Below are 12,671 nucleotides of genomic sequence, written 5' to 3' on the forward strand. Positions count from 1 at the left end.
CCAGTTTACAGATCTAGCCAATGGACAGGACATTCTCCACAGTTGAGTGGAGAGTGGGGTCTGACTTTCACACCTACTCTGGTGCCTCATATTTGACCACATCCCCTGAATGGGGAGACCTGGTGGCACTCAGAGGAAGGATAGCAGGCTACCAAGAAGAGACTTGATACCCTATAAGCATATACAGGGAGAGGAAATCCCCCTTAGTCACAGTCATAGGGGAGGGGAGTAAGGGGAAAATGGGAGGGAGGGACGAATGGGAGGATACAAGGGAGGGAATAACCATTGAGATGTAATATGAATAAATTAATAAAATAAAATTTAAAAAAAGAAAGATCCCAGTTTAATCTGCACCAACACCATAAATGGTTTTGTTGTCTTCCTTTTCTACATGCAGAGGGTAGGGGTTGCAAGGATAAGAACTAGGAAGCAATACTGTCCCGATACAACTGCAGAACTAAGATTTGAACTCGTCTCTCTGTTACTCCCCGAGAGCTGTTTCCTGTGCGCTTGTTTGTCTGTGGGTTTGGATTTTTGTTTGTTACAAGCGTGTGTCACCAAGCCCAACTTCAAGAGCTATTTTTAAGAAGCAGACAGCTTGTCAGAGGGGCTGGAAGACAAAGACTGAACATTGGGCAAAAGGTGTGGCTCGGTGGCATGGTGCTTACTTAGCATGTATAAGATCCGGAGTTGGGTCCCCAGCTCCCCCAAAGAGTGAATATGTACTGGACACTGTGGGTCACATCTGACACTGGACGGTGTGGGAGGGGTGGAAAATGATCCTTCTCTCTGACACTAGGTATCAAGGTTGAGAAGTTGACACCCACATGCTGGCTGAATGACACAATGAAACAGGGTTTGGGAAAAGGGATTGCCAAGGCTGCAGGAGAACTGGAGGAAGAGTCCACTCAGCTGGTGGGAGTCATGGAAACTCCACGGAACGGGGTGTGGGGCGGGGGGAGAGGGGGCGGCTCTGAGCTGCGTCTGGAGGCGGCTCAGGTGCTGGGACACTGCAGAGGCGGGCAATGGGTTATATTGCAGGATGGGCGAGTTCAAGCCGGTTCAGCTGAGTTCAGCTTGGGGCTGGGATCGCTGAAGGTGAAGCGGGGTGGGCGGGGCGGGAGGGGTGGGCGGGGCGGGAGGGGTGGAGCTAGACCGCAGAAGCCTCTGAATTAGAATCGAGGACTTATTGGAGGCATCGGAGCAGAGAAGGCAACGGTCCAGCTAAATCTTTGATTAAAGCACCCCGAAGTATTGCTGAGTTCACCCTGACTCCAGTACACAAAGCAGAAAAATATAGGAAGTCAGGCAGTACTCTTACGACAAAAAGGCCAGCTTACTTCTGAGGAAAGACGGCCAAGAACAGCCATCTTCCTTCCTCCTTAGCCACGAATGGACCCATTTTCCTGACTGGAGGTCATTCATCAAAACCCCCGAGGGCAACGAATGTAACCCCACCTCCCCCACAGAGAAAAACAATTCCAGCTGGGAAAGGACAGTCCCTTCCTTTCCTTCCTGTTTGGGCAGTCAGCCCAGGGCAGAGCGCTGCCCTGTCCCCACCTCAGCGCAGCAGACCCGCTCACTGGAGTGGGAACAGGATCCTGATGGCTTAATTGAGTTAAAAGGGAAAGTGCGGGTCCTCTAAAAGCCTCTCGATGGCCTCGATGGCTTCTGAGAGGCACTCAGGGCTCCGAAAACCCTGTGGTGGTGACGGAGGCTCAAGCCCTGGGCTAGCGAAAGGCAAAGTGAATTTCCCATAGTGCAGAATTCAGAAGCCCTGAAAGCCAGCTGCGTGAGCCGGCAGGAACGGCTTGTTTACATTTTTCTCTCGGGCTGAAACCCATCTATTTAAACTTTAACCAGAGGCAATTATAAACCCGGGAAAGCTAGACATGGCAGCCTGCACAGGACGCGAGGCAGATGCCAGCAGTCTGGCACTGAGGAAGGGAAGAGAAGAATATTTTGAGACAAGGGGTCGAGGAAGAACCACAAAGGGCCGGAAGTAAACGGTGTCCCTTAGTGGCTGGTCCTCAGAAGACCGCAGCAGGGCAGGCAAGTGACAGTGCTCTCGGAAACCCGTCACCATTCCAGGATTCCAAAAGCGTACTCACAACAGCGACAGCCACAGCCCTGAGCCTGCCATCTTTTGCCGAGGCTAAGAATGGCCCCTTTCTCCTGAGCCTAGAGACTGTTCCATCCACTCAAATCCCAAGGTGCTTTGTGTTTTTCTCTGCTTCCCTGGCAGCCATTTTCTTATTGGCTTCTGGTTTGGTGAAAGGGGAGGGGGCGGGGCAGCTGCCGAGGCCTTTTTGGTAAGGGTACTGGCCTCATTCGCCAGAGCTCTGGCCTCAAGATCTAATAAACACCTTTGTTTCCTTCCTGGTTCAAAGGTCACTAACTCAAAGTCGGCATCCTGGAGAAACTGTCCTCCCCAAAGGGCAAGCGGGTTTTCCTGGCGAAGGCCCTCTGGGAGCCTTGATGAGCAGGCTAGTGGTCTAGGGTGTGCTCAACTCGACAAACGCCTAGGCTGATGCCTAAAGAGGACGCCTCTGCAGCCTTGTTATGGGTGAATCTGGCCAGTCATTGCAGAGATGCAAAGAGACAACTTCCAAGTTGATGTTTTGTCCTGAATCCTAGGTCTCTGGTAGGCCTGGTCAATCAGGGCCAATTTTAGATACATTGTAAGAATTTGAAGAGCAAGGCACGACGGCCCACACCTTTAACTCCATTCCTAGGGATTAAAGCACTTGGGAGGCAGAGTCAGATAGATCTCTACGAGTTTGAGGCCAATCTGGTTCACATAGTGAGTTGCAGGCCAGCCAAGGGTACATAGCAAGACCTTGTTCAAAACAAACAAACAAAAACAAATACAACCCAGAAAAACCAAACCAAAACAAATAGAATGTGAGAACGAATATAGAACAGCAGCTGCTATGGATAAATATGACCTCTTCCTCCCACTCATAGGTTGAAAATCTTATTACCAAAGCAGTGGCCTTAGTTAGTGCAGCCTTTGGATGTAATATTATGTTATGAGGCCAGAGCCCTCATGAAAGGGGTTAGTGCCTTTAATAAAATGGTCCCAGAATGATGCCTTCTCTCCCCACGATGTGCGGGCTCAACAAAGAAGACGGATGTCTGTGAACAAGAAAGCTGGACCTCAACAGATACAGAACGTGCCAATGCCTTGATATTAAACCTCCAGCCTCCAGAACAGTGAGAGATACATTTTGTAGTTTCTAAGTCACCCAGTGTGCATTGTTTCGTTATAGCAGCCCCAAAGCACTAAGGCACTAACCCCTCCCATGTTAAAGAGCCTGATGCTGCTCCTGGATGGCTCACTCCTTTGGTCTTTAAGCATCCTGGTTTTGCTGTGGCTGCAAAGATGCTCATGCATCACGCAGAAGCCAAGCCTTAGCTCAGATGTTATCAGCTAATTTCTTAGCAGGATTGGCTTTCTGTTCCTTCTAGCAAGTCTGACACCAGGGCCCTGTGGGAAGAAGCTCTAGGGGGCGGAGGCCCTGGGAATTACTAGTAGGAAGTAGACAGGAGCTAAATCTTCGTGTAACAATGAGACACCAACGTGAGGGCACAGAGCGTTGGCCCAAGGTCTTCCTGACTTTCTGTGAATCCTCTTCTCAGCTTGCAGTTCTTGCCAGGGAAAGTCATTTGGGGCCCAGCCAGAGGAACACAGGTAGAGTTAGAGGATTAGCCAGGCGCCTCGTGATGTGCAAGGCCCTGGTTATGGTCTTCCAGGGCAAGCGGGCCAAGGTCACGGGCTTCTTTCCAGACCATCCCCGGAAGGTCTGTCCTGAAGCTCTGAACCACTCTCTTGACTCCAGCCAATCATCTAAAAAATTCATGATCCCGTTCCCAAGAGGCTGGATGGCTTCTAGCAAACTCATTCTGACTGGGGACAGATCTCAGGGGAATGTCTTTGTTTCTGTGGGGGCAGGGCACTTCATACAAGGATGATAACATCATTGCTGAAGTTTTAGTTCTTCCAAGTTTGTATGTAGACTTATTCTCTGGTTCCTGGAAAAAAGAGAAGGTCAGATTCTATGTCTTCTACAGGGGGGAGCCTTGTGGAAATGACGGCCGATGGATGTGCCAAGAGCTCCCCAGAAGGCTCAGAGGTGTATGTATTTGTTGCCCAACGTGAGACATTATGAATTGGCGGAGACATTTCATAAAGCCAGACATGAAACCTCCAAAGGAAATCTAGGAAACAGTACATAAAAGATAAGCAGCAAAGACAAGTGGTTAAAAATGTGGACTCAGGGCCAGGCATGGTGGCACACGCCTGCAATTCCAGGACTTGGGGAGGCAGAGGCAAGCGGATCTCTGTGAGTTCGAGGCCAGCCTGGTCTACAAATCGAATCCAGAATAGCCAAGACTACACAAAGAAACCTGTCTCAGGGAGAAAAAAAGAAAAAAAAGAAAAGAAAAGAAGGGGCTGGAGAGATGGCTTAGAGGTTGAGAACATTGGCTGTGGATGCTCTTCCAAAGTTCCAAAGTGAAACTAGAAGGGACAGGGACATACTATCTAAAAAGCAACATGACCAACTTGCCAGGCCTGGACACTGTGGTTGGTTCTAGGATGGTCAAAGTCTTCAGTTGGTTCCCACAACCGCACGAAGAGGCAAAGAGCTGTGATACCTTCTGCCCCCAGGGAGGTTCTATGCTGAAGTCTAACAACACACACAAGCAGGACGCAGACCAAGTAGAGCCACCAAGAAGCTCTGCCCTAAGCTGGCACCGGAAACACAGTCCTCTCACGGGGGAATCCCTCTTGGCTCAGGAACCCACACAGCACTCAGGCAGGGTCCCACAGCCACAGTCATATCGGGGTGAGGTGTGAGGGGCGAGGGGCAAGCAGGTGTTAATTAAAAGGAAAGACCACGCAAAAAGAAACCAAACGCAACAGGGGAGAAAAAAAAACTAGAAAAGCCAAAGAAAGTACAAGGAAACTTTTTTTGTGTCTCTCTATTTTTGGCCAAGTTGGGGGGAAAAAATAAGCACAGGAGGATGAGGCAGAGCCAGCGAAGGGACAAAGACAAGTACAGAACTGCAGATACATGCTAATTACCTCACCCTCCTCCTGTGTGGGGCTGCAGGCAGCGCCCAGAAGCCCAATCATGATTGCATCTCGAAGCCTTTCTTCCACGGTTTTTTTTTTCTTCCTTACAAAGTCCACTGCAATTCTATTTTGCTTTAGGAAGTAGAAACAGGATCTATCTTTAGGACGCTGAAATGCCAGCTGAGCCTGGATGAGCGTAACTGGGCATAAGGAAGGGTTGCTGTGACCAGGACAAATATCAGATCACAAATATTTGAAATTCTTCCCCTCTGTGCCCTGAGGAGAGAAGAGCCTCTGTTTGCTGAACTGGCTCCCAGAACCACTTGGCCCTTGTCCGGCTGCATGGGATGTGAGATGGGGGAGGAGAAGCCAAAGGCAGGCAAAATATTAGCCAAGTACCTACGATGTATCAGGCCCTCGGTTAGACGCTCCGTGTGAACACCACAGCCCCTTGCCTGTAGCAAGCATCCACTCTTTATTTTTGTTTTTTATTTCTTTTAACTAAAACCTTGTGGTAAAACATTATTCACTACTGTTAACAGACCAATCTTTATGAATTCTTCTCCTTGCTAAATGGAAACTATATACCCATTCAGTAACTCCCATGTCACTCATGGTGAAGGCTTTGGCGACCGAGATTCTATGACTATTTTAGGCACTCATATAAGTAAAAGTATACAGTGACTTCTCTTCCCTGTGACTAGCTTGTTTCACTCAACGCAATGTTCTCAGTGTTCATCTGTATCCTAACACCTCTGAATTTCCTTCTTTGTTAAAGCCAAACGACATAGCATCCTATGTACACTTCTCTATTCTTCCATCGGGGGACACAGGGAGCCTCTGCCTTTTGGCTACTGCGCATACTGCTGCTAAGAACACAGGCATACAACATCTCTTGAAAGTTACCTTCCTCTTTCTCCTCTTACCTCTGTTTTCTCTTCTTCTTCCTGGTCAGATCTTACTGTGTAACTAGGCTGGCCTTGGACTCACAATCTTCCAGCTTCAACCTGTATTTATATGTCTCTCGGAGGCATGGTCCTAAGCCTTAGAAACCCTTGTTCTAAACACAGGGCAATGGCTGTTTATTAGCCTGTTTGGCATGGCTCTAACAAAATACACGAGGCTGGGGATCTTTATGAAGAAAGGAGGTTGTTTAGCTTAGAGTTGTGGGAGTCAAAACTTCTGTTTCACCTGGTGATAACCTTCTAGCTGCCACACATGCAAAGTGGCACAGAACTTGACATGACAAGAGACAAAGTATGCCTGTGCTTTCTAGTCTCTCTCTTCTTATAAAACAGCCCTTCCCTGTTCAGCCATGGGGGCGCTCCACCCTAGGAAACCTAACCTACCCTGTTCAGTCATGGGGGCGCTCCACCCTAGGAAACCTAACCTACCCTGTTCAGTCATGGGGGCGCTCCACCCTAGGAAACCTAACCTACCCTGTTCAGTCATGGGGGCGCTCCATCCTAGGAAACCTAACCTACCCTGTTCAGTCATGGGGGCGCTCCACCCTAGGAAACCTAACCTTCATCACCTGATGAAAAGCCCTGTCTCAAAACACTGTGGCCACGGTCATGTGAACCACCATGCCCAGCTAAATTAACACCAATTTTCAAAAAGACTTTATTTTGTTTTTAATTGTGTGAGTACACACACACACACATATGTGCATGTGAGTGCAGTGCCTAAGTCAGCCAGAACAGAGTTGCAATTTTAAGCAGTTGTGAGCATCCTGCCCTGGGTGCTGGGACATGAACTCAGGTCCTCTGCAAGAGCAACACATGTTCCTAACAATGGAACTGCCTCTCTAGCTCCTAAACTAATGCTCTTTTAAGAAATATACCCTAGCCTGGCGTGGTGGCACATGCCTTTAGTCCCAGCACTTGGGAGGCAGAGGCAGGTAGATCTTTGTGAGTTCAAGGCCAGCCTGGTCTACAAGTGAGTCCAGGACAGCTAAGACTACACAGAGGAACCCTGTATCAGAAAAAAAAAAACCTATTCTATTTGTTCTATAATAAATATAGGACCACTTCTAATTTTTAATTATTATTTCATATTATAGATGCTTTGCCTGCATGTATGTTTGTGTATCACAGATATGCCTAGTGCTTGAAAAGGCCAGAAGAGGACATCAGATCCCCTGGAGCTGGTGTTAGAGGAGGTTGTGAGCAGCCGAGTGGCTGCTGGGAATCAAATCCAGGTCCTCTAGAAGAGCAGCCAATGTTCTTAATTGCTTAATCGCCATCTCTCCAGCCCACCTACTCAGCTTTTTTTTGGTTTTTGTTCTATTTTGTTGTTGTTTTTTCGAGATAGGGTCTCTCTGTGTAGCCTTGACTGTCCTGGACTCACTTTGTAGACCAGGCTGGCCTCGAACTCACAGCAATCTGCCTGCCTCTGCCTCCCAACTGCTGGGATTAAAGGCGTGCGCCACCACGCCCAGCTCATCCCCTCAGTTTTAATTACAGAGACCTGTGTTATTTATCCTTGTAGGCCTACTTCCAGTATAGTGTGAGCACATAGTAGGAGTTCAGAAAAACTTGTTAAACAGAGTATTTTTATACTTCTTAGTCACCACTGTTGCAGCTGTCTGCTTTACATATTTTAATAAATAAGTTTTGCAATGTTAATGACTGTTATTTTGATTATATTTACATACTAAGTTTATATAAGGAGAGGAGCACAAAATATATCTAGACCTTGATCAAAATTCATTTTTGAGATGAAATATCACTGACAATTCCTTCCCACCCTCTTTGCTGGAAATCAGCACCTGTCACTCCTTTCTTTTCCTTTCTGCTCCTTAGGTCATGATACTGCAAAGACCCGGAGGACTCACCGGAGGTCTCCTTGGTCCCTGGGAACTTACCTGGACGAAGCCAGGCACGGACTTGAAATGTGGTCGGCTCAGTTGAAGGACTTCCACACATCCCACCAGTGGTGGCGCACACCTTTAATCCCAGCACTCAGGAGGCAGACGTAGGCGGATCTCTGTGAGTTCAAGGCCAACAGTTAGATTAAGTTGCTACTCTATTAATGTCTCAAAATGAGAATTAAACTTCAGCACAGAAGTTCCTGGAGGATATATATCAACTATATCCACATCGTAATAGTTATTAGAATACAAAAGAAAAAAACTGGTCTAATATATAAAACTTTTCTATGAACCAGAAATACAAAGTGAAGAATGGGGCTGAAGACAGAGCCCTGATTGGTTTCTGTGTGTGGACGCTGATAGAGGACATTAGAGGAGAGTGGGTGGGGAGCCAGGCCCAGTGCTTAACCATCCAGGATAGGGTGAGACCCCCTACCCCACCTCCCCACACGCATACTGTGTTGTTAAAGAGCCCAGAAGGTTGCTGAAAGTCTGCTGATGATCCTTGCATTAGGGAACACACAAGACGGAAAATTACAATCAGCGTATCTCTGCGGCTGCATCTACCTGCTATCCCAACACGGCAAGGGAACTGTTAATTCTAACTGTCTATGAAGAAAAGTAAGCAGGGCTGGGGACACTTGTAATCTAATACTCAGGAGGATAAGACAGAAGCATTGAAAATTTGATGCAACCTAGGCTACATAACAAGATCCAATCTCAATGGCCCGCTCCCCAAATCCAACAGATTCTACCAAAGCATTAAACACTGAATATGAAAGATATTCGTGAATGTAATACTATGATGAGGAATTAGGTCTCCCCAAGACACGTTACATAAAAAAATTCCCAATCTGATTGGGAACATGGAGCAATGACCACAAAGCTCACATTGAATACAATAGTTCAGGGTGGAGACGATGGCTCAGTGGGTCAAGGTGCTGGTCACAAAGCCTGGCAACTTAAGCGTAACCCCTGGGAGCCACAAAGTAGAAGGAAAAAACATCTCCCACAAATTGACCTCTGACTTCCATACTCAACACACACATGATTAAGTACATACATACATACATACATACATACATACATAATCTAAAATAGAAGTTCAAAATGTAGCTGTAACAGGCAATAAAACATAAATAGACTTGAGCAGTAAGAAATGAACGATTTCAGCTCACAGGTGATCCAGTATTGGCTACTGCCGCCACTGGATGGCATCAGGACCAGGGGCCTTTTCATCTTTCGGCTCAGCCAGTCTCTGAGCCAGCTTCCAATGTGTCTCCTTTGGTGGGAAGATGTTGTCACAGTATTAGGCATTATATTTTCCTCCAGTTTTACACAAGGATAGGAAGGGTAAATCTCTTTCTTATGTACCTTCTAAAAATAAGAGGAACCTTACTTATTCCCTCCACTCTTACTTTAACGTAACTCCACGTAGTTCTCACTGGAGAAATGCTAGACCCATGCCCGCGTCCATTCTGATGGGACAGATTTAGACTACACAGGGTCGGGGGGGGGGGTGGGGGTGGGGGTGGGGGGGGGTGGGGAGGCGGTTCACAGATGCCCGTGAACAATGGGAAGTCCCAGCTGGAAAGGAAAAAGAGATGCTTTCAGCTGGCCAGGGGAAGAGATGCTATTAGCTGCTCAGATACCCTACCATGAGAGCCAAGCTCTTGAAGAAAAATACTAAGTCTGGATATTGTTCTACTAAATTTCAAAATAAATTTGCAAAGACAAACTGTTGAATAGATAAGTGTTGGAATAATTGTGTATGCCTATACTATTTTACTCCATCACGGCTTAACTTGATTGAAAGATTTAAATGTGAACAGTAAAAGTATATATTCCTCAGAACACACATGGGTTATCGTTACACACTTGGGATGGGAAGTAAATTAAATAAAACACAAAAGTATTAAACATAAAAGACAGTATTGTTATATTTCAGTAACTCAAAATAAAAGAATGTCCTTAACAAAGTAAGATTAACTTAAGAGATAGTTTCCAAGATGTAAAAATTGTTGAAGTGACTATAGTTTTAAAACTTAAAATGATGTCCTAAGAGCAACTTAAAAAGCAAGCAAGAAAGAAAAGATTTGAATAGACAAGTACTGGGAAAGGAAACCTACAGAGCAAACACACACGGAAATGTTCACTATCAATAGAAACTATGGCGAAACAAAACTTAAAAGCCATCTTTTCTTTTTTTTTTTTTTTTTTTAAAGATTTATTTATTTATTATGTATACAGTGTTCTGCCTGCATATACACCTGAAAACCTGAAGAGGGCACCAGATCTCATTATAGATGGCTGTGAGCCACCAGGTGGTTGCTGGGAATTGAACTCAGGACCTTTGGAAGAGCATGCAGTGCTCTTAACCTCTGAGCCATCTCTCCAGCCGGAAAAGTCATCTTTTCATACCCGTAAATTGGCAACAAAAATTTTAATTCTGAAAATATCTGATGTTAACAAGATACACAGAAACAGAACTCCTGGGGAAACAAAATGAAAATGTGTATGAAAATCAGTGGTGAGACCCAGCACTCTGACAGCTGGGTCCACTGCCTGGACTAGTGCGAGTCAGTCAAGGGGCACTCTCCCCTGGGGAAACTCAGCCAGTGTTTGGAGATGAGATTTGCTGTCACACACAGGAAGCAGTGGTGCTTGAGGGACCACGTGGGAGGAGGTGAGGGATGCTGACTGACAGGGAAGCACAACCCCGCCCCTTGCCCCCCTCCCCCAGCCCATGTCAGCAACAGCAGGATTTGAAGCTCTGGCCTGGAAAATCTCTAGCATCACGTGCCTGGGAGACCGGTATGCAAATGTTAATTGCAGCATTGTTTGGTAGAGCAAATAGCAAACTAAAAATAACACGCAAGTCCTTAAAGTAACAGAATAGAGAGTAACTGGCAGAGATAGTCAAAGGAGGCATGAGTTTACAGCAGTTGTAAGAAATGGGCCCATTACAATGGGTTGCAATATGAAATCTAAAAACTAATGATGAATAAACAACACATGGTGGTGACTTATTTTATATTTTTATACTGCACAAAGTAATACTGTATATTGTTTATCGATAGATCTGTAGAATGAAAGTATAAATGCACACATGGGAACGGCATGACTTATAACAACTTTTGGGGAGAGGAAGGAGGAGGAAAGAGCGTGAACTAGAGAGTCAACAGTACTTACAGACGCTGTACAACAGCTCCACGAGTAATTCAGATATGAAGATCTGTTCGGGTGGGTGTTCTAAGTGCAGATGTCTGTTAAAGCATTTTCTGTTTGTTTGAAATGTTTCATAATGAAGATATATTTAAACATTTTTAGGAGCTAGATTTGCAAAAATGAGATTTGGGTGTGTGTGTGTGAGAGACACAGAGAGAGAGACTCAGGAGCTGAAAGCTTGTATAGGGAATCTGGGCCTCTGAAAGAACCTGTCATCCCAAAGGCATTCTGAGAAAGAGAAGTGACCCCTGGGTAAAACATAGCACGCTTGCGCAAAGCCACTCTCCCAGGGTTCCTTGCCACACAGAATGCTGGCTTTCCGGCTGACTGGGGCCTGGCAGCGGGACCACTGTCCATGGTCCTATTCTGTCCTGGCTTAATTCAGAAGCAAGCTCAACTTTGCTTCCTAGGAAGACAGGAAGCTGAGAGATGGGGAATGTGAAAACAGCTGGCTTGAGTATTTGCACAGAAGCCCCTGTTACCTGCAGCCTATGCCGCTAGCAGACAGTCTGGAAGGGCATTCTCTGTGGTTCAAGAACCGCTTCCCACAGTGAGGGCGTAAGGCCCACCCAGTAAGGCGGCTGCCATCTTCCCAACATTTCACAGGTACAGCTAGGAGCTTTCCTGTTCCAAGGCTTTTCACTGTTTCTTTCCTGGGAGACGAGTTGGTATCCACCTCTGCTTATGCAGTTGTGTGTAGAGCCTAGGCAGTCCTCCCAAAGCCTCAGTGTCTCTCGGCCGATATGTTGTCCTAAGTCAGTGAGGCTAAACAAGAGGCAAGAGGAACTCATCGGGGAAAAGATATTTTATGAGCATCCTAGAGTAATTGCCCATCTTTTTTTTTTTTTAAGAAAGAAAGAACATTTCCTGGGATCCCAGGAGGTGTCTGGCACCACACAAAGTGATCTGAGCATGAGAGTGCAGAATACAATGTTTGGGAACACAGTGCTCCTAGGGGACTTAAAATTAATGCAGATCCAAAACAGTGCTTAACAAATACAAGAGCTGGTTGGAATAAACAGGGAAAGACAAAGTGAAAGGCAATGGCCCCCATCCCTCACCCCACTGATAAGCTGGGAGAATGAGAAAGCAGATTATGCAAAGCCAACGGACCCCAAGGAGAACATGGACTCACAGGATGGGTAGACTACAAAGGTATTTAGCCTGCATAGACATGTTTTTAGACTTGGTTACTCATGTACACACACACACACACAGAGAGAGAGAGAGAGAGAGAGAGAGAGAGAGAGAGAGAGAGCGCACCACCACCACCACTACCACCACCAACAAGAACCAATAGCTATTTCTGAAAAGCCAGTGACAAAAAAAATCACCCCCACCAAACAAAACCCCTCAACAACTCACACTTGTTCTTTTCTGTAGATGGAGTCAAAACCGTCCAGAATACAGAGAGAGTACAGTGTTTAGGGAGAAAACGCAAGCATCAGCAGATATAATGACCAAAACCGTGAGTGCAGCCCTGCGTAAGAG

The 12,671-nt window shown here is 46.3% G+C and overlaps 1 protein-coding gene across 13 annotated transcripts in view; it reads right to left on the reverse strand.

Moving 5' to 3' along the window:
• The window catches only part of LOC311600101 (uncharacterized protein), a 170,813-nt gene that overhangs the window by 69,429 nt on the left and 88,713 nt on the right, over positions 1 to 12,671 (reverse strand). For 10 of the 13 annotated variants that reach the window (XR_014780132.1, XR_014780133.1, XR_014780134.1 and 7 more), the window contains one exon: positions 7,947 to 8,068. Coding sequence is in view for 5 of the 13 variants with exons in the window: in XM_084786399.1 (XP_084642525.1) it covers positions 7,947 to 8,007 (61 nt within the window). In the remaining 8 variants the exon portion in view is untranslated. Of the gene's footprint in view, positions 1 to 1,171; positions 4,036 to 5,010; positions 5,213 to 7,946; positions 8,069 to 12,671 lie in introns of those variants that run through there. The other 3 variants (XR_014780137.1, XR_014780138.1, XR_014780139.1) reach the window with 3 other exon arrangements.

This window comes from Acomys minous (assembly GCF_964271855.1).
Source record: "Acomys minous genome assembly, chromosome: 6".
In the NCBI taxonomy this organism is placed as follows: Eukaryota; Metazoa; Chordata; class Mammalia; order Rodentia; family Muridae; genus Acomys; species Acomys minous.